Source organism: Sus scrofa, chromosome 7, assembly GCF_054392235.1.
Source record: "Sus scrofa isolate SSC_HxYL_T2T_F1_AM1 chromosome 7, Sscrofa_HxYL_maternal_Yorkshire_Landrace_v2.0, whole genome shotgun sequence".
Lineage (NCBI taxonomy): Eukaryota > Metazoa > Chordata > Mammalia > Artiodactyla > Suidae > Sus > Sus scrofa.
Genome location: NC_139389.1, coordinates 114,807,789 through 114,830,780, shown reverse-complemented (window position 1 = coordinate 114,830,780; position 22,992 = coordinate 114,807,789). Strand labels below are relative to the sequence as shown.

The 22,992-nt window shown below is 35.5% G+C and overlaps 1 protein-coding gene across 27 annotated transcripts in view; it reads left to right on the top strand.

Annotated features, from left to right (window-relative positions):
- CEP128 (centrosomal protein 128) overlaps positions 1-22,992 on the top strand; it is a 414,256-nt gene that overhangs the window by 13,999 nt on the left and 377,265 nt on the right. For 10 of the 27 annotated variants that reach the window (XM_084969952.1, XM_084969942.1, XM_084969949.1 and 7 more), the window contains 3 exons: positions 958-1,097; positions 5,759-5,920; positions 7,747-7,833. In XM_084969952.1, coding sequence (XP_084826078.1) covers positions 5,774-5,920; positions 7,747-7,833 — 234 coding nt within the window. In that variant the 5' untranslated portion in view covers positions 958-1,097; positions 5,759-5,773. Of the gene's footprint in view, positions 1-957; positions 1,098-5,758; positions 5,921-7,746; positions 7,834-15,784; positions 15,893-22,992 lie in introns of those variants that run through there. The other 17 variants (XR_014811239.1, XM_084969956.1, XM_084969947.1 and 14 more) reach the window with 5 other exon arrangements.

The window sequence follows — 22,992 nt, the reverse complement described above, 5'->3', positions numbered from 1 at the left end:
CATCTAAACAATTTATATCAATTTACACATATCCATTAGGCCAAGATAGTAGTGCTCCTTCCTCTACAACCTGGTTAACCATAGCTGTGATTATTAAGAAAAAAAATGGGCTAGAAAAGCATCTTATTGATTATTTCTATTTCTTAGGTTAATAGAATATTTTTGCCTGGCCATGAATATATACATATAAATATATGTATATTTTTTAATGTTATGGCTCTCAGTATGCTTTTATCTTTTATCAACATGGAATGAATCGAATTGTTTGGGTACAGTTTCATTGAGGAGAAGATTTTCAGAGGTCTGAATTCTTATTTCCATTGATTCCACTGATATTAGGATAAACAATGCTTTTTTAAAATTAATTTTTTAATTGTAGTACAAAATAGTACATTCTTAGTGGTCAATGAAGAATGTGGAATTGACACTTATTGTTTCGTGCTTCTCTTCCTTAGTTATCTTAAGGGGCTCTTGAGAATCGTCTTAATGGCCCTCCATACATTTTACTCTAGGTTCTGATGATGTGGCATGAGCCTTTTGCCAACTCTAGCGGCCACTCCTTTCTCATTTGTTTCTCTCTTCTCCATCATCTCCATGACTGGGGAGTGCTGGTATTGGCTGTTGGCACCTTTTGGTAAGGTTATCCTTCTGCCACTGTGGCTGCCTTCTGCATTGTGACACTTAGGGTCAGGCGCTCTCTGTTAGCAGTAAGAGGCATGTTGGACCTTTGAATTGTCAGAAATAGTTATATAAAGTGCTAAGTTTTTATCAAAAATGAGCTATTAATCTAATTTCTATTTTTTGTTGTAATCAAATTCTATGTTTTAGTTCAACATTTATGACACTATGTAACTGAAGTCCTTTTATATGCCATAAAAGTAAATGTTTCATATGCTATTAAAAAAAAAAACCAAAATTCTCCAATATATCTCACCTTAAATCTTCATATTTCTGCAGGAGTTCCATCAGATGCAGAATTTTGAACATCTTTTATTGCTCAAAGTAATTGAAATTAAAAGCTGAAGACTTTGTGAACTAGCGAAATTCATGCCAGAAAGTGTGATTTTATTTCATTAAAAGTATGTAATTCTTACGGGGTAAGTGAGAGATCTTTTTTTTTTTTTTTGTATTATGTGACAATTATAGATAATTTAGTTAATGCTGTTCTTAATTTTATATAATGCTGCTGAGACTTTACATTTTTAAGTTAATTCAGATACCCAATATCTTCACTTGTTAATATTTATCAACTGATTATAATGTGAGTTCCATTAAGAAAGACTGTGAGGTACATATGCCTGTGGTAAAAGCATAAAAGTATGGTGTGGAGAGTTAAACATAAAATCATTTTAATAGTTATCTCATAGGAGGTGGAACAAGAATAGGAATAGTATTAGGTGGCAGGGAGGGTGTTTGTTATAGTGTCCTAAATATTTTATTAAAAATATTAGAAGCACACCTGTCATAATAGAAAATGATAATATTAGAAATATGTTCTTATAAAATAATAGGGAAATAACATGATAGAATAAGAGTATTAGAAAAATAGAAATAGAAAAGAATAGTATTCTAGGTAGTAATGCATGCTTATTGTATTATTCTCTATACTATTTTATAAACATTTTTCAAATTATTAAAAATAGCACTATTTGTAGTCAAGTTGAAACTCAAATTGTTTCTATTCATTAGAGTCTGATAAACAATTTATATCCATTGAAGTTATGTGTAGGTAACTGATTATTAAATTTTAGTATTTTGTTCCTTTTAAATCCTCTTACTTGTTCTCATCAACAACCATTGCAGTTAATGTCTGGCTTTTTCTTTTTGCTTTTTTTAAGATTTATTTATTTATTTGGCCACACCCATGACATGTGGAAGTTCCCAGGCCAGGAATTGAATCCACACCACAGCAGTTACCCAAGCTGCAATGACGATGTCGGTTCCTTAATCAGCTGCACCACCAGAGAACTTCAACATCTGACTTTTTCATTGTTACCTTATTATTCTGCCTGATATCTTAATGCCAATTTAGTTTCCAGAATTATGACTTATTAAACTGAAACTTACCGTACTTTTTTTTTCTTTTTCTTTTTACAGCCACACCCTCAGCATGTGAAAGTTCCCAGGCTAGGGGTTGAATCAGAGCTGTAGCTGCTGGTCTATGCCACAGCCACAGTAACACCAGATCTGATGTTAGGTGAGGCCAGGGATCGAACCTGCATCCTCATGGATACCAGTAGGGTTCTTAACCCACTGAGCCACAACGGGAACTTTTATTATGCTTTAGTTATAGAAATTTGACAGATCCAGGCCTAATTATTATTTTCTATTATGTAAGAGATAGTGGGAATAAGGAAATAAAAACCCCTTTATTCTGAGGCCAGTGGTTTGCTTTGTTTCCAGGCTCTTTATATGTAGCATAGATGTGTCACTTAGTTTTTTTCGTGGTGCCTAATAAAGGCTTCATATTATTAGTTTTTTTTCTTTTTTTGTCTTTTTAGGTCCATACGTGCGACATATGGAAGTTCTCAGGCTAGGGGTCAAATTGCAGCTGTAGCTGCTGGCCTATGCCACAGCCACAGCAACACCAGATCTGAGCTGCATCTGTGACCTACACCACAGCTGACAGCAACACCAGATCCTCACCCCACTGAGTGAGGCCAGGGATCAAACCTGTGTCCTCATGGATATTAGATTCATTGCCTCTGAGCCACGACAGGAACTCCCATATTATTAGTTTATTTCCACTGCCCCCACCACCTCCTCCAATAGTTTTATGCTTAAATGAAATGAGAGGAAGTTGAGAGGTGTGTAGACATATATGAACCATGGCTTGCTGCTGCCTTTCATGATTTTTACTGACTGTTGAGATTGTTCACAATTAGTGTTTAGAGGAAGCAGAGCAGAGTGGAATGAAGAGAATACTGAAGATAGACAAGCCTGGCTGAATGCTGGGTTTGCATCCTGGGTCTGCTACTTATTATCACTGTATAGAGTTGGACTTGTTACTTAATATCTTCCCCTCAGCATCCTTTATAGGTTAGAGGTTAATGATGCCTATTTTATTTTATTTTATTTTATTTTATTTATTTTATTTTATTTTATTTTTGTCTTTTTTTGCTATTTCTTGGGCCACTCCTGCAGCATATGGAGGTTCCCAGGCTAGGGGTTGAATCGGAGCTGCAGCCACCGGCCTACACCAGAGCCACAGCAACGCTGGATCCGAGCCGTGTCTGCAACCTACACCACAGCTCACGGCAACACCAGATCGTTAACCCACTGAGCAAGGGCAGGGACCGAACCCGCAACCTCATGGTTCCTAGTCGGATTCGTTAACCACTGCACCACAACGGGAACTCCAAATGATGCCTATTTTAATAGGTTGTTATGAGAAATAAATTATATTGTCTATGTGAGTGTCTGTATAGTATCTAGCATTGTAGCAGGCTCTTAGAAAATGTTGATTTTTCTTGCTTTCACTGATGGAAAATGTTGGAAAGCACTTTAACTTACAGTAAACAATTTTAGGTCATGTGGCATAGATTATGAATGTGTTCATGTGCATGTGCATGCACATAAACACACACACATGCACAAGTGATTTCCTAAGTTTATTTTTAATTATTATTATTATTATTTTTATTACTTTTGTGATTTCCTAAGTTTAAAAGGTGAACTTTGGAGTTCCTATCATGGCTCCGCAGTAACGAACCCAAATAGTGTGCATGAGGATGTGGGTTCAATCCCTGGCCCTGCTCAGTGGGTTAAGGATCTTTTGTTGCCATGAGCTCTGGTGTAGGTCAGAGACATGGTTCAGGTCTGGAGTTGTTATGGCTGTGGTGTAGGCCAGCAGCGGCAGTTCTGATTCAACACCTAGCCTGGGAACTTACATACGCTGCAGGTTGGCCCTAAAAAGACCAAAAAAAAAAAAAAAAGCAAACAGATGAACTTGACATTTAAGATTTTTTTTTGTTGTTAAATTTATTCTTTTGGACTTAAGCAGTGATGATCCTGGAAAAGCATAATCAAACAATTGCTTCAGCTTTTGTTTCTTGTTCATGTTTCCTGATGTCTGAGTGAGCTACATCATGGGCAGTATACTTTTGTACTTCTGGACAGGAGAAGAGGGGCAAGAACTAGGGAAAGCAGGTGTGGAAAGAGGTTGAGCAGCCTGGGCAGAGGAGAGGCTTGAGTCTGAGAGATGTTCTGTAGGCCTGTCTCAGATAGTTTGAAGAAATTGGATGTTTCATTGATTGTTTTTCTGATGCTACAAGGAAAGACTATATTTCACTTTGAAAAACATAAACTTACAGCAGGCTTCCTTGCTTATTTATCTTTTTGTTTAGTTTTTTATTTTGTTTTAAAAACATGACTACTTTCATTAAATGCTCTAGAATCTGTACATATTCAGCAAAGTGTGTACTGATTTGCTTTATTTGCTTTAGATGTATGGTCATGTACTTCCCAGATGCATTCAGAATAAAGATCCAAAAATTCTAGAATATTCTAGATTATTATTATTATTATTACCTTTTTGTCTTTTTGCCTCTTCTAGGGCTGCTCCTGTGGCATATGGAGGTTCCCAGGCTAGGGGTCTAATCGGAGTTGTAGCTGCCAGCCTACGCTAGAGCCGTAGCAACGCCAGATCTGAGCCGCGTCTGCGACCTACACCACAGCTCATGGCAACGCCGGATCCTTAACCCACTGAACAAGGCCAGGGATCGAACCCACAACCTCATGGTTCTGAGTCGGATTCGTTAACCACTGAGCCACGACGGGAACTCCCAGAATATTCTAGATTATTGAAGAGAGGTTTTATCACACTGTATTGAGAAAGCCAGCAAACTAGCCATATAGATTTTAGGAAGATTATAATAATTCATGTTAAAATAAAAATTAAATTAACTTTCTGTTAAGCAGAAAATGAAATTATTGGAATACTCAATAAACTTTCACTTTTGATTAATTGAATTTTCTCTAATACTTCTTCGTTACAAATATATTTCATTTCTTCAACTTTTATAAAAGGTTTTCTGAAACTTTTGAGATTGTCTTCCATGAAATAGTTTTCTTTTTCATTAGATTAAAAAGTGAGATAAAGATAGGAGGGAAGCATAGAGACTTGTAGTGATGATATTCAGGATGTTTGGCTTTCTATTTTGGTAGACACTGAAGATGCCATCTTTTCACATATTTGTTATTATAGAATTTATATCTGTTCTAGCATTTGTTTACTGTATTTTAAATTAAAGCATATGAGAGTGTTCACTCTGCACTGAATGGGATTCTCTTATTTTCTGAGGAATTGCTCTCTTAAAACAGAAAAGACAAAGGAGGGAGAATTACATGTGGAAGTCACTTGTGTTCAAGTTATGTATTAGAAAGTTATCATATGCTAAAGGATTAATGTAATAAATGCTTAAAAGATCAAAAAAGTAAATAGTTAAATTAATCTTTCTCTCTCTCTCTTTTTTTTTAATGGCCACACCCACAGCATATGGAAGTTCTGGGCCAAGGACTGAATCCAGGCTGTAGCTGTGACCTAAGCAGTAGCTGCGATCTATGCTACAGTTATGGTGAGGCCAGATCCTTTAACCCACTGTATTGGGCTGGGGATCAAACCCGTGCTTCTGCAGTGACTTGAGCTGCTGCAGTTGGATTCTTAACCCAGTGTGCCAGAGTGGGAACTCCTAAATGAATCTCTTGCTTCTCTACTGTTTACCATTTGGTTGACTTTGATCTGGAATTTTTTTAAAAGGAGTTTTGTACATCAATGGCTGAATCCTCCAGTGATTCAGACCACTTCTGCTCTCGTGACCGATTGAGTCGATGGGCTGCCAGTTCATTACAAAGGGAAACTCGAAATCGTCATACTGCAGATGTTACCGAGAAAGTCAACACTATAACAAGTACTTTACAGGTTAGTTTAGCAATGGTTGCATGAAATGGATTTTAATTAGTTAGTTTTGGATAGTGCATTGAGTTTTTTTTTTTTTTTTCCCATGGTAGCAAATCATCACAAAACAAATGTCTAAAAAAACTCAGGAATTTTTTTTCTTATGGTTCTGTAGACCAGAATCTGACACTGGTCTCATTGGACTAAAATCAGGATGTCTGTAGGGGCTTCATTCCTTTCTGGAGGCCCTAGGGGAATATCTGTTCCTTTTCCAACTTTGAGAGGCTGTCCATCTTCCTCTTCAAAGCCAATAACGGTGGGTTGAGCCCGTAACATCATATCACTCTGATTACTTTTGTGCTTCCCTCTGCAGCTTTTTTTCTTCCTTTTTTGGTTGCACTTGTGGCGTATGGATGTTCCTTGGCCAGGGAATCAAATTTGAATAGCATCTGTGACCTACACCACAGCTGTGGCAACACCAAATGCTTAACCCACTATACCACGCTGGGGAATTGAACTGGCAACACCACAGAGACAAGGTGGATCATTAACCTACTGTGCCACAATGGGAACATCTGCTCTTCCATTTTTAAGGATGCTTGTGATTACTTTGGGTCCACCTAAAATCCAGGATAATCTCCCCATTTCATGGTCCTTAACTTAATTATATCTGCAAGATTTTTTTGCCTTATAAGGTAATATATAAACAGGTTCAAGGGATTAGGACTTGGACATCTGTGGGGCCATTATTCTGTCTAACACAGTCAGTAAAGATATTTGAACTATATGATAGGTTGTGGAGATGTTTTAGAGTAAGGCAGTATTTCCAAATAAAATAGTGTGTGAATTAAACTAATAGGAATTACCATAGTTTAGCTTCTTGTGGACATGTGCATTGAAAAGAGTTGCTCTATTTTTGGTAGATGAATTATTCATGGATGGCTTATACTAAGATGCCATTTTTATTTAGAGGCTAATTTTGACAATATTTGGAAATTTGAGTGGAAGCAGTTTACATCCTCTGCAAAGAAAGAATTTCAGAAAGGAGGAGGGGAAGGTTATCACACTGGGAAAAAAGAAAATTTAGAAATAGAGTTTTTTTTCCTACCCTTTAATCTCTTACTTCTGTTTTGCTTGGATAAGCATGGATTTTGGCTTTCAGTTGTTTTGGGTTAGTATGCTTAAATAAGAAAAGGCTAATTTCTGGTGGAGAAACCATAATTTGATTTAAAACTCAGAAGGCTCCTTCTATTTAAACTTAGTTAAATTAATATAACATTGGAGTTTTAGAGTACAAATCCTTGTACTTTCTGATCAGTGAGACACATTAGTAAGTACATATTTTTGAAAGAAACGCCTCCATTCAACACTCAGGTGCAATCTAGAATATTTAGGTAGAAACCATTTTTATTGTAGTTAGAAACAAATTTGTTGTTTATAGCTAAAGATTAAAGGATACTTTGTTTTCTTTTCTCCTAATGAAGTTCTGAGGTGCAGTAATAATTGAAATAACACTAAATAATAGTTTTCTTCTCTTGTCTCTTGAACACAGATTTGTCCTCTCAGGATTTCTTTTTTATAAAAAGGATGTGAATTAGTTGAGGTGCACAAATTGATAATGAGGAGTCTTAAATTATGTGCTTGAAGTTTCATACAAGTAAATTGCATATGGATTTGAGTGCTGTTAATAAGGTTTATTTGATATTTAAAAAGTATATTGATATCCAATTTAATTATAATATAAATTGTATGTTTTGCAAATGGTTGACCTAGCTGTTTGATATTTGGCTAAGATAAATTGGGAAAAACATTATTTGGAGCAATTAACAAATGTTATTTTCTTTTTTTAGGACACCAGTCGGAACCTGAGACAAGTTGACCAGATGCTTGGACAGTATCGAGAATATAGTAATGGACAGGCGGGTGCTATAGAAAATGTAAGAATGTTTATATATGTTTACATTTTCTTTTATCCACCTTTTTGGAAATTCAGTTGTTGAGGAATAAGGATGTGAGATAAAGGAGATAACCATTGTGAACAGCTTTAGCTTATAGACTGCGTTATTATTTTGTAGTTTAAATTTGGGTTAGCTTATCAGATGGATTGCCAAATAGTTTATATAGGTTAGATTCTATTGAATTTGAAAGCTTTAAATCAGAGGGGATACAAGACTTAATAAATTGAACCATGGATAACCCTCATGGGGAGTTAAGAGTTTTAAGGATGGTTTTATTTATTTGTTTGTTGTTTATTTTTATGTTTAACACTGTTTATCTTGTTGCGGAAATACTTACAAAGTCATTGGCAGTCCCAAATATTCCCACATGGATTGTTTGCAAAGGGAGGTTTTGTGTGGTGAGGAACCCTGGGAAGAAGAGCCCACTGTTTCTCAGGCTGCAGGGATTGGAAAGTGGTGAGTGGTGCAGAGTGCTGACTTGGGCCCCCGGAGGTAGTTCTGGGATCTGCTGAGAGGGGACAATTTTCTTTCACTGGTCCGCACTGAGAGGTGGTGGCCATCACTCTACAGTGAGGTCCTGCCTTGGGATATAGACCTAGCTTTGCTGCTGCATTTACCAGGGGTAGCCCACCCATCCTCTGTGCAGCTGCCTTTTCTCACCTGTAGAGACAGGGATGGTTTAATTTAAAGTAAGACATGCTCATTGCTTAAATAAAATAAATAGTGGAACTTCTATTTCGAAGCTCTTTTTAGTCCCACTCGAAAGAGGTAGCAATTATGATAGTTTCTTGTTTCTCTTCCCAAACATTTACTATGCCTGTATAAGTAGACATGTGATTGCTTTAAAATCTAGCATCCTGGAGTTCCTGTCATGGCATAGTATCTGTGAGGGTGCTGGTTGGACCCCTGGACTTGCTCAGTGGGTTAAGGATCTGGTGTTGCCACAAGATTTGGCGAAGGTCGCAGATATGGCTAGGATCATGTGTGGCTGTGGTATAGGCCTCAGCTCCAGCTCCGATTTGACCCCTAGCCTGGGAGTTTCCATATGCCATAGGTGTAGTCATAAAAAAGGAAAACAAATAAACAAAAACCTAGCATCCTATAAAATATAATGTTATGAAACTTTCATTTAATAATGTATATTACATAATTTTCATATGCTGCAGTAGCTCTTCCTCATTATTTTAAAGTTATAATATTTCATATAGATATATCTAGGTTTTTGCCTGTTGATATAAATAGTGCAATAGTGCCTTTTATTACACATATGTTTTTGTATGTAATCATATATAATTCTTGAAAGTATGGAGTTCCTGGGTCCAAGGATATGTGCACTTGAAAATTTCCTAGATCTTTCAGAATTGCCCTTTCAAAGATATGCCAATTTATGCTTACTTCATATGGGAATATAAGCTGCAAAGATAACATGGAATTCTGTGATTAAAATGAATATTTTTTATTAACATTTTCTTTTTTTGCTTTTCAGGGCCACACTTACAGCATATGGAATTTCCCAGGCTAGGGGTTGAATCGGAGCTCCCAACTTCTGGCCTATACCACAGCCACACTTGGGATCTGAGCCATGTCTGCAATTTACACCATATGTCATAGCAGCGCTGGATCCTTAACCCACTGAGTGAGGCTAGGGATCAAACCTGCATCCACTTGGAACTAGTCGTGTTTGTAACCTGCCGAGGTACAACAAGAAATCCCTTATTAATATTTTCTAATTCTCTTATTTCCTTCTTTTGAAATTTGCTAACTCATCTTCTTTAAACTCTTGGAAAACCAATTAAATTGATTCCTTCATATTTCCACTTATGATTATGCACTCTAATAAGATTAGTGTTATATGTTTACTCTAATGATAATTTTATATACATATCTGTGCTGTACTGGGTTGTCATATAAGTCCCAAGTTTAACTGATGATTTGTTATTTTCTTTTTACAAAGCAAAAGTGTAGTCATCATTATTGGCTTGTAATTGGAAGCTAATAGCTTGAGCACAGGGAACATATTTTCTCTTATAAGGTTTTCTACTACTTTCACTTAGAAAATGAACTTGAACTTTCATGCATCTATAAAATTTTTATGATTTATGATGTATTTGCAGATGGAGCCATAGATTTTATATATTTGGGTAGCTCACAAAATGTTTTAGATTTAACTACCTTATTAATAATGGGAGTTAATTCTTTGCTCTTTAATTTATTAGTAAAAAATTAAAAACATTAACTAGTAGCAGGGAACAAACCTACTTTGTCAGACTCATTTTAGATGCTTTCTTATGGTGATAAATTTCCTTTGAATTGAGTAATTGGAAATAAAACTATGTATTAGAGAAACTTCTATACAGGTAAGCTTTTAAAACATAAGATGTGTTCTACTATGGCATTAAGCCTCTATGGTAGACCTAGAATTGAATAATATTGACCTCTGGGGGAATAGTTTTATACATGGGAAGTAAATAAACTCAACAGATACTTCATTTCCATCTGAGTTGTAAGTACATAGAATATAAAGTCACTCATTAAAAATAGGACACAGGAGAACAGGATTTTTTCCTTTTACTTCAGGTGGTTTTGTCTGTTCTAGAGTCTCCTACTTAGTTTCCCCAGATTTTCCCTCTTAAAATAGTTGATTCTCCATGCCAGAGGAGAATGTCATTGATTGCCTTATATTATTCTCCCTTGGTAGAGCAATGATTTTCACCCTACCACCTGTAAGTTACCTGGTGGAGAACCTGCCGTAATCTATGGAAGCATGTGACACTCAGAAAGAGTATTTGTCACAACAAGCAAATCTAATGAGCTGCTCAATTAAAATTGCTTTCTTAGCATTAAAATACTTACTATTATGAAATATGACAATAAAATGAGCATACATAAAAGTGAGTGTATGTAATATGCCAACTATCATGTGATTTATCTGATCTATTTATATAACGTCCTTTAAATAATGGTAACTACCTCTTTTTTAAGATTTTTAATCAGTGTGTGTTCTGTTTAGGGAGGGACTGTGGAGAGATTTTTTTGTTTGTTTTTGAGACTATGCTCTATCCAACTCATACACATTCTCTTATTGTGGAACCTGCAGATAGGTGGCAGATAGGTTAATCCATTTATTGTTAGTATTATTTTATTGAGGTATAGTTGATTTACAGTGTTGTGTTAGTTTCTGGCGTAGAGCATAGTGATTCAGTTTCATATTCTTTTCTCTTACAGTTTATTATAGGATATTGAATACAGTTCCTTGTGCTATACATTAGGACCTTATTGTTTATCTGTTTTGTATATAGTAGTTTATATCTGCTAATCCCAGACTCCTAATTTATCTCTTCCCCTTCATTTCCTTTTGGTAACCAGAAGTTTGTTTTCTATGTCCGTGAGTCTGCTTCTTCTTTTTTTTTCTTTCTTTTTTTTTTTTTGTCTTTTTGCCTTTTCTAGAATTGCTCCCTCGGCATATGGAGGTTCCCAGGCTAGGGATCAAATCAGAGCTGTAGCTGCCGGCCTATGCTACAGCCATAGCATGGGATCCGAGCTGTGTCTGCAACCTACACCACAGCTCAATGGCAACACCGGATCCTTAACCCATTGAGTGAGGCCAGCAATTGAACCTGTGTCTTCATGGATACTAGTGAGATTCATTTCTGCTGAGCTATGATGGAAACTCCTAGATTTTTTAATGATGGCAATTCAGACTGGTGTGAGGTTATACCTCATTGTAGTTTTGATTTGTATTCCTCTAATAATTTGCATTCCTCTATTAATGTTGAGTGTCTTTCCATGTGCTTATTGGTATGTATTCTTTGGAGAAATGTCTATTTAGATATTCTGCCCCTTAGTTGATTGTGTTTTTTTGTTATTGAGTTGTTTGAGCTGTTTGTTTATTTTGGAAATTAAGCCCTTTTGGTCATATTGTTTGCAGATATTTTCTGCCATTCTGTAGGTTGTCTTTTCATTTTGTTTATGGTTTCCTTTGCTGTGCAAAAGCTTATAATTTGATTCTGTCCAATTTATTTATTGCTCTTATTTCTATTGCCTTGGGAGACTGACCTAAGAAAACACTGGTATGATTTATGTCAGAGAATGTTTTGCATATGTTCTCTTGTAGGAGTTTTATGATGTTACGTCTTATATTTAAGTCTTTCAGCCATTTTGAATTTATCTTGGTCTATGGTTTGAGGGAGGGTTCTAATTTCATTGATTTACATATAGCTGTCCAGCTATCCCAGCACCACTTACTGAAGAGTACTGAATTCTCTGTTATATGTTCCTGCCTCCTTTATCAGAGTTTAATTGACTGTAGGTGAATGGGTTTATTTCTAGGCTTTCTGTTCTGTCCCATTGATCCACATACCTGTTTTTTTGTGTTAATACTATGCTGTTCTTGTTTGTTTGTTTGGCATATTTAGGGTTTTTTAAATTTTTTTTAAATTTCATTTATTTATTTATTTTGGCTGTACTTGCAAAATAAGTTCCCAGGCCAGGGATCAAACCTGCACCACAGCAGTGACCTGAGTCACAGCAATGACAATGCTGGATCCCTAACACACTGAGCTACCAGGGAACTCTAATACCATACTGTTTTGATTGCTGTGGCTTTGTTGTATTTTCTGAAGTCTGAGAGGGTTATACCTCTTATTTTGTTCTTTTTCCTCAGGATTGCTTTGACAATTCTGTCTTTTATAGTTCCAAATAAATTTTAGAATTATTTGCTCTAGTTCTGTGAAAAAAGTCATGGGTAATTTAATAGGGATTGCATTAAATCTTTAGATTGCTTTGGGTAGTATGGCCATTTTAACAATATTAATTCTTCCAATCCAAGGACATGGGATAGCTTTCCATTTCTTTGAATCATCTTTAGTTTGCTTTTATCAATGTTTTATAGTTCTCAGCGTATAAGTCTTTCACCTCCTTGGTCAAGTTTACTCCCAAGTATTTTATTTTATTTTTTGATGTAATTCTTTAAAATTACATTTTTTTAACTTTCCCTTTTTGATATTTCATTTTTAATGTAAAGAAATGCAACAGATTTCTGTATGTTAATCTTGTATTGTGCTACCTTGCTAAATTAATTAATCAGTTCTAGTAGTTTTCATGTAGTTTTTTCCCTTTTTGATATTTCATTTTTAATGTAAAGAAATGCAACAGATTTCTGTATGTTAATCTTGTATTTTGCTACCTTGCTAAATTAATTAATCAGTTCTAGTAGTTTTCATGTAGTTTTTAAGGTTTTCTATGTGTAGTATGTGTCATCTGCATATAATGACAATTTTATCTCTTCCAATTTGGATACCTTTTATTTCTTTTTATTGTCTGATTGCTGTAGCTAGAACTTCAAATACTGTTTTGAATAAAAGTGGTAAGAAAAGTGGCCATCTTTGTCTTGTTACAGATTTTAGTGGGAAGACTTTCAGCTTTACATTGTTGAGTATTACAGTGTTGGTTGTGGGTTTGTCATAGAAAGCTTTTATTATATTGAGATATATTCCCTTTGTACCCACTTTGGTAAGAGTTGTCATGCATGGATATTGAATTTTGGTTAATCCCTTTTAACCAATGTTCAGCTGTTAAAACATGTCTCCCTGTTCAATATCCATTATATCATTGTAATTGGCATTTCTCTTTTAAAATTTAAGTGATTTCCTAGGAAATTAGATCGTCTGTTTTGCTCTAGAAAAGATAAGAACTTTTACCATTAGCTTAGATTTTATAAATGATAGTATTGCTAAATCTCAGGACATGGATATGAGTGATATACAGTTGACCTTTGAACAACATGGAAGGTTGGGATCCCAGCTTTTTACACATTTGAAAATCTGTGTATGACTTTTTGCCCTTGGTATCTGAGCTTTCTTCCTATCCTCAGTTCCTCCATATCTGTGGTTCTGTGTTTAGGGGTTCAGCCAACCTTGAATCATTTAGTACTGTGGTATTTACTGTTGAAAAAAAAAATCTCCATTTAAGTGGACTGTTGCAGTTCAGACTCAGGTTGTTCAGGTCAACTGTATATGAACTTAAATATTTTTTTTGAGGGGGATTTAGTTTTGTGAACAGAATTTGCCAATGAGCGGAGGGGGGTGCTATGTAAATATATTCAGTGCAGTGTTTTCCTCTTCAGGTGATGTCTCCTGACAAGAGAATTGTGAGAATTATTTTTATCTTGTAACACCTAAGGATCAAGAGACACAATGAGTCACTTTTTGGACTACTTTTTTTTGAAATGTACATTGTTTCACTTTAGTTTTCTTGAATCTTTATAACCTTCAACCCTAAATTTAATTATTTGTTTATTATATGTGAAGGCCTCTCTAAGTGAAGAGTTGAGTGTTGTTAGAGGATCAGCAATAGGGTGTGTGGTGTTTCATAGAGAAGCAGCACCTACCTTTTCATAGTATCTGGGAATTTCTACGAAGGCTTAGTTTACAGGCACTTTTTTTGTAGTAACACATTTAATTCTCTCAATAGTCTTATTTGATAGATACTATTATTATGCTCATTTGCAAGATAAAAACGCTGGTGCACAGAATAGTCACTACTTGCCCGCATTAAAATCAGTGACTGAGCCAAGGATAGGATGTTATCCCAAAACTCAGCATCAGGATTTAGTTATGTCACTGAATTGTGGTTGCCTACATTTCCATGATACTATGAATTTATTTTTCTGAAAATTGTTTTTTTTGGATTCAAAGTTTGAAGTGTTATATAATTTACATTGGTAAACTATATTTTGAAGATTATCTTAACTGATTGAAAAACAGAAGCCCACCACCACGCAAGTCATTGTTATTATAGCTGGTACAGTGCCCAGAATGAGAGTTAAATGGAACGAATACAGAAATAGAATGGGAAGAAATCTGGCGCTGAGCTAGGATTGGCATTGAAGGCTTGTCAACGTCGGCAGTTCTAGCTGCCACTTAAGACAGTGTGATAGATTCTGCAAGTTGCTTACACCAGCATTGGTTTTCCCCTTCATCCTAAGTGAAAACCATTGGTTTTTTGCTAGCCTTTCTCATAGCCATTTCAGCTAATGAGCCATATTATGTTGAATAATGTCACTTAGGATCTTTGGGCTCAAAGAACTTCATGACCTTAAGGAATGGTCATCCCGCATTATTTACCATTCTGTAAATTTCTTTGTTGGTCTGGGAACATTTGCTCCAAAGAGGACCTGTGGAGAAGGTTTTGTTTGAAAGGTTACTGTGAAGATTTGGAACATATTATACTCTTGTGTTAAATAATGCAGTTGATTAGCTTAGTGTTTAGAATATTTCTGGAACTGTGGTTCCTATTCAGGAGAGAACAGGTCTGTCTTCATGTTAATGCCATAAAAATGGAATGCCCTCAAGAAGGAACATTCAGCCTAAAAGTTAAAAAGCTTCTGCAGTGGAAATTTGGACTACAGCTGATGAGTCTAAGTAGTTAATATTTGGTGTAAAAGAAAAACACAGTTCTCTTGATTCAAATCAGCAGATTCATTAAGTACATTTTAAAGGTAAAGATTGGTTAGAATATAGTAATATCAAATTAGAGTTTAGAAGTTTGCATTAATATGTGATTTTTCCTCTTATTAAGTACTCTGATTAAAATTTCCCTTTGGGGGTGTTCCTGTTGTGGCTCAGCAGGTTACGAACCCAACTAGTATCCATGAGGATGCAGGTTTGACCCCTGGCCTTGCTCAATGGGTTAAGGATCTGGCGTTGCCATGAGCTGTGGTGTAGGCTGGCACCTGCAGTTCTGTTTCGACTCTAGGCTGGGAACTTCCATATGCCACAGGTGTGGCCCTAAAAAGCAAAAAACAAAAGGAAAGAAAGAAAGAAATTTCCCTTTGGGAGTAATAGGACAGTACCATCTGACATATGAACTTTGGAAGAATTTGAATGATAAATAACAAAGTCCAGGTTTTTCCTTCTTTTCAATGAACTTCAGTTGTGAAATATACTTAGTGACAGAAGAATGGTGTTAGTGGTTTGGAGCCAGGCACAAACCACTTGTAATATTCCGGAGCTGAAGATAGCTTTCCCTTTCTCTCTTGGTGAGTTCTACTAATTGTCCTAAAGGTAAAAATTGTTCCATTTTTTAATAGCTTCATTGTTAAGTAGTAAGAATCTGTGGGTAAGAAATTGTAATGGAACAACTAAATTCTGTTAGGATCTTCTTTTTTATAAATATGTTTCAGATCTTAGAAATTAGGTCCTTAGAGTATTATGTTTAAAATTTTATTGCCAAGTCTCTCATGTAACTCCTGGACAGGAGGATAATTTTTACAAAATTTTGCTTTGAGGCTCGTGGAAAAAATCTAGACTTTGGAGTCAGACTTAAAATTGAATTCTGATTTTTCCACGAGAAGCCATTTCAGTGACTTTGGGCAAGTTACTAAACCTTTCTGAACTTGAGTTTAATTATCTGAAAAATGAACATAATCATATGTGCCTCATTAGAACTAACATTTATTGAAGTAGTCACACTGTTTTAGACTTGCTGAACATTTATGTTCTTGGTACTTCTTTAATTCATCCAATAATCCCTATCTTCAAGTATTTGCTGTTTCTAATATAGTTCTTGGTACAGTTTAGGCACGTAGTGCTATTACTTTCCTTTGAATTCATCAGACCTAACTTCAGTTTCTTTTGTCTATAATTGTGACTGTAACCAACATAATAATGTGTTGTAACATTCACGGTGATAGGTGCGTCTGATTATTTTCACTGCAAAGTATACACTAAGTGAGATAACATATGTAACACTGCTGTTTTCCCCTTATGCTCATGATCGTATTGTCCGTCCACCCAAAACACAATAAAAATGTACTGTATGTTCACATTCTATTTTCCATGCAGGCTATTTCATAATCTTCAAAATATTATCTGGAAATATTAATAAAAAATTTTTTTAAATTGTGGTTAGAATTTGTGTGATAAAAGAGCTTAGAATATATGAGATTTCACTAAAAAATAAAATAGTTACGTAAATAAGTATGATGTATCATTTGACAGGGAATTTCTGAGTTTAAGGAGTATTATGAACTTAAATTTCCATAAATCAGTGTATGGAGAGAGGTTAGGCATAGCAGTCAGAGCTAATGGTCCTTTTGGCAAATGAAAAATAAGATAGCAGCAACCATTTAAAAAATACATTTCAGCAACAGATGGTGGGACCAGAAAAGCATGCAAACCATAAATTTGCACTCCAGTTTTACAAAACTCCCCTCTCTTCCTCCTCCTCCCTTTCTTCATCTCCTCCTTTTCATCTTCCTCTTCCTTCTCTTTGTTCTGGTTTTAATAGTAGAAGATAAATAGACTATTAAGAAACCAAAGTAGAGCTGATAAAATTAACTCTATAACCAATCTATTTTGCAGTCTCTTGCCAGATCATCCTTGACATTCTGTGCCAAGCATGAAGGAAAGCCAAGCAGAAAGCACTTAATCAGTGTACCTATAGGTGACATTATCCTGGACAAAGTTTTTAAAATAATGTCTTTTCTACTACTTTTGTCCTGAATTCTGCCAAATTGGCCTCTGACGTTTGTCAAAGTCTTCAATTTTTTTTTTAATATCAACATTATATCTAAATTTACAACACAGCTCATAGTCACCAGTGCTATATACATTGTGAATGTTTGCTAAATACTGACTTTTTACTGTCAGGTGAAAACAAAACTAAATGGTTAGATGAGATATTCAGATGTTTCCACTTTCTGCTCATCTATGCTGCTAAGTGAATGCAGTTATCTATACATGACCAAATTTGCATGCATTTCTGTATAATCTATATTATGTCGCAGGATGTATTTTTTTTTTTTAGTGTGAAAATAAGAGAAAATTTGGAGTGAGACATTTATGAAGAAATTAAATAGGAGCTTTAAATAGTTTTGAAAATTTAAGCTACTTTTTTTTTTTTTTTTTTTTTCCCCTAAGGGCCACATTTGTGGCATGGAAGTTCCTGGGCTAGGGATTGGAATTGGACCTACAGCTGCTGGCCTATACCACAGTCACAGCAATGTGGGATCAAAGCCATGTCTGTGACCTACACCACAACTCATGGCAATGCAGGATTCTTAACTCACTGAACAAGGCCAGAGATTGAACCTACATCCTCATGGACACTAGTTGGGTTCTTAACCTACTGAGTCACAGGGGAACTCTTAAGCCTACTTTAAATTACAGCATTTAGAACTTTTACCGAAGTTGTTGGCTTTTTTTTTTTAATTGTGTTTTTCATTTTTATGTAAGTTAATTTCATGAATATTTGGTAGCTACAATGTTTATGTGTGGGTAATCACTCTTCCTACCTTATTTTTAGTATGGTCTGTTTGTGGCAGTATTGATAGATGTCTTTAAGAATTTCCTAGTGACTCTTTTTAGTGTGTTTTCTTTCTCTGTCACAATAAGCTTAGTCAAGGACAGGATTCTGTTGAGAATGTTCAATATGTGAGACATACCGGTTACTAGTATCAGTTATTATAAATTGACCAAGGAAATTTATTCATGTGGTTCTTTGCCCCTTCTCATCTCATCTTTTTGAAGCCAAATTTTACTGAATATGGTTTATTTCTTAGGCATTTTTGATACTATATGTGGAGTTAGTGCCTAGTTTCTTAGCTGTTTACTGTTGTTTGGAAATGTTACCTTCCCAGAGACTGGTCAAGATGTTTGCTATTAATGAGTTTTGGAAAGTCAATTTTTTTTTTTTTTTTTTTTTTTTTTTTTTTTTTGTCTTTTTGCCATTTCTTGGGCTGCTCCCGTGTCATATGGAGTTTCCCAGGCTAGGGGTCTAATCTGGCCTACGCCAGAGCCACAGCAACGCAGGATCTGAGCCTCGTCTGCAACCTACACCACGGCAATGCCGGATCCTTAACCCACTGAGCAAGGCCAGGGACCGAACCCGCAACCTCATGGTTCCTAGTCGGATTTGTTAACCACTGCTCCACGATGGGACCTCCGGTCAATATTTTTTTTACTTGAACAAACAAACCAGAATTCTGTTCCCAGGTGAGGTGGAATTTTGCTTACTCTTCTACTGAATACAGCTATAAAACCTCTACTGAATGCATGGAGCAGCTATTTGAGGACCCTGACAAGTAAAGACAGTCCTTGTTGCATGGTTTCAATGTGCATGGATTTCATTACCCCTGTTTGTTCAAGTAATACTATTCCCCAAGCAACACAATTAAAATTTCAATTAACACAGTGTATTAACCATGAGTAATTGCAAAAAGGACAAACTGCTGCCAGCTCTTCAGTCCACACATTACTGCTTTTGAAGTCTATTGCTGATTGGTCTCAGTGAAAAGTATAGTTGTGATACCTCCCAGTTTCCTAATGATAAACCTGCATGCTATTTTACAGAAATAAATAATAACAGTATTAGTAATCATAATAATAACAGAATTGATCAAAAAGGTGAAGTGTAGCAAAGAAATGAAAAGTGATACTGCTGAAAGTGAAATTTGAATTATATTATGGAGGAGTTATATGTGGGGTTATAAAGAAATAGCTGATAAGAGAATATCGACACTTCTGCTATTTACAAGCCTCTAGATTTACAGCTGGAGGAATTTAGTGTAGTCATTTTTAGGGGATGATGAATTCTTCTAGAGATCCTCTCCAAATTAAAACATCCTATTTTGTCATTTATTTTTTGCTCTTATAGTCATTGTCTATACTCATTTATAGTAAAAATTGCCATTTACTGAAGAAGCTAATCTTTCCTAGGCATTGCTCTAATTATTTTACGTACATTATCTCATTTCGTCCTCGAAATAAAATGTTAGGGTGCAAAATATGTCGACAGAAATGGAGGCAAAAGTGCTATAGCTGAGTAAAGTACTGCCAGGCTTTCTTCTGGCCCTTCTACATCAGGATGTTTTTAATCATATCTCTTTTACAGAGTACCCATTGCTGCCTGGATGATCTCCTTTTGTAGATTTGGTTTGCAGTGTAGTCAGTCCTTTGGAGTTATATATAAATATTTCAGTTCATTAAGCTTGAGTTATATTTTGTCTCAAATCAGAATTTTTCAAGTACAGACATCACAGCGCTTTCAGAGAGCTCTATTAGAATTTTAAAATTTGATATTTTAATGTTAATATAAAAACTTATGTAGTTTTTAATTTTTTTTTTTTTTTTTTTTTTTTTTTTTTTTTTTTTTTGCTTTTTAGGGCCATACCTGCAGCATATGGAGGTTCCCAGGCTAGGGGTAGAGTTGGAACTGTAGCCACTGGCCTATGCCAGAGCCACAGCAGTGAGGGATCTGAGCCACGTCTGCGACCTACACCACAGCTCACAGCTCACAGCTCAAGGCAACACTGGATCCTTAACCAGTGAGCAAGGCCAAGGATCGAACCTGCACCCTCCTGGTTTCTAGTTGGATTCATTTCTGCTGAGTCACGATGGAAACTCCAGTTTTTAAAAATTTTTATTTATTTACTGGTTTCCAAAGTAATGAGTTATTTCCCTAGTAGTATTGTCTACTGGTGACCGATGCCTTTTTTTTTCCTCCCTGAGAAAAAAAATTTGTATGTATTTGAAATGCTTTATTCCATTGTAGTAAATTTTTTTTTTTCATGCTCAAATTATTTATCTTTGGCTAGAGGGAGATTTCTTTTTGTTTATAATTTAAAGAGATTTATTTATTTATTTTTAATGAAAATACAGTTGATTTACAATGTGTTGCCAATTTCTGCTGAATAGCAAAGTAACCTGGTAAAATACACACACACACACACACACATATTCCCTTTCTTATATTTTCTTCCATCATGGTCTATTCCAAGAGGCTGGATAGTTCCCTGTGCTATATGTAGTAGGACCTCACTGCTTATACATTCTAAACATAATACTTTGTATCTACTAACCCCAAATTCTCAGTGCATCCCACTCTTTCCCCTTTCCCTTTTGGCAACCACAAGTCTGTTCTCAATATCTGTGAGTCTATTTCTGTTTTGTAGATAGGTTTATTTGTGCCATATTTTTGATTCCACATGTAAGTGATATCATATGATATTTGTCTTTCTCTTTCTGGACTTCCCTTATTATGAGAATCTCTGGTTTCACCCATGTTGCTGCAAATGGCATTATTTCATTCTTTTTATGGTGGAGTAGTATTCTGTTATATATTTGTAGTATATATGCAAAGAAGGATTCCATCAATGGACATTTGGCTCGTTTTCATGTCCTGGCTATTGTGAATAGTGCTGCTGTGAACATACAGGTGCATGTATCTTGTTGAATTGTAGTTATGTCCAGATATATGCGAGTGGGATTGCTGGATCATATGGTAGTTCTATATTGAGTTTTCTGAGAAATCTCCATACTGTTCTCTGTAGTGGTGGTACCAATTTACATTGTTACCAACAGTATAGGAGAGTTTCCTTTTTGCCACACCCTCTCCAGCATTTGTTATTTGTAGACTTATTATTACTATTATTATTATTATTATTTTTCTTTTTTTGGCTGCCCCATGGCATATGGAGTTCCTGGGCCAGGGATCAAATCTGAGCTGCAGTTGCAAACCAAGCCACAGCTGCAGCAACACTGGATCCTTAACCCAGTGTGCCAGGCTGAGGACTGAACATGTGTCCCAGTCCACTCAAGACGATGCTGCTCCTGTTGCGCCACAGAGAGAACTCTTCTGTGGACTTATTAATGATGACCATTCTGACCAGCGTGTGAGGTGATAACTCATTGTAGTTTCGATTTGCATTTCTCTAATAATTAGTGATGTGAGCCTTTTTTTTTTTTTTTTTTCATGTGCCTACTGGCCATCTATGTGTCTTCTGTGGAGAAATGTCTGTTTAGGTCTTCTGCCCATTTTTTGATTGGGTGGTGTGTTTTTTTGTTGTTGAGTTGTATGAGTTGTAGAGGGAGATTTCTCAGTTTGACTTCTACATTTAAAAGCGTGTCTTAACAATTTGATACACTACATTGTAAACAAGTATTGCCATTCGATTTCAGTGCCCAAGTTTTATTTTTATTCATACTGGTACATTATAGTAATGTATCAGTTGTTTTAGTCTAATGTCAAATGAGCAGAGGTTAAAAAAGAAAAAATAGACCTAATATGTCAAGGTACATTTATATCAAGTGAGGGTGGAAATATCTCACAACATGTTCTGTGATGCTGGTTTCGCAGTATTTCATATGTGAGAAAGGGGGGAAATGGAATCGACATTTGGTATGTGGTGAGAGATTCACACTAAACTCTTAGAATCTGCACCATTAGAGTCATCACCACAATCTATGTGGAACTCTGATTTAGTTTCAGCAAAATAACATCATCCATCATAGTAAATTAATGCTAACTTGAGTTTTATTAGTGTTGTTTTGTTGTTATGTAATTAGTTTCGTTTGCTTTCATGCCTAATTAAAAGTTATAATCCTAGGAGTTTAAAACAACTTTTATAATTTTATATGTTTTTATCTGTTTGCTTTTGTATTATGAGTTATCAAATTAGCTTTATACCTCATGATTAGATTTTGTGCAGTGTTTGTTGTATTATTGCTACTTTAAGTGTAGATTTTAATTCTATTGCATTTTTAGTTTTGTATCTTGGGTGGGAGATCTGTTTTTGCCATAATATTTGTAGGAATGATTAAAAAAAATCTTTATCTTACTCATTTACCTTTTACAGTTCCTTCTTTGGTCTTTATGTATTACCCTGTTCATCTGTTCAGTGACTTATGACATATCTTTTTAGAGTTTTTAAATGAGGCTGACAGTTTGTATAATTTTTATCTTATTTCTGAAATGATCAATTTTTCAACATCTGTTATTCCTCCTAGAATTTTGGGGGGGGGGTTCTGTATTGTTTCTCTTGTTCTGAAATATTTTTCCATATAGTCCACAGTGAGGTTTTTTTTTTTTTTTAACTGTTAGCAGGGATATTTTTGTGTATGTGTGTGTATGAAAATTCATCTTATTAATCAGCTTTTGGTTACAGCTCTGGATTTGTTAGCAAATAAACCCATATAAGAAGGATGCTGGCAAATTCTGCTTCAGGCATTGGTAGATAAGATTATTTTGGAGCAACTGTCCCATTCAGAACAACTGGAAAGGTGAAAAAAATGTAAAAAATAATGGTATGAACCCATCAGAGAACTACCAAAGCAATGAGGAATTTTATAGTCAAGGTCT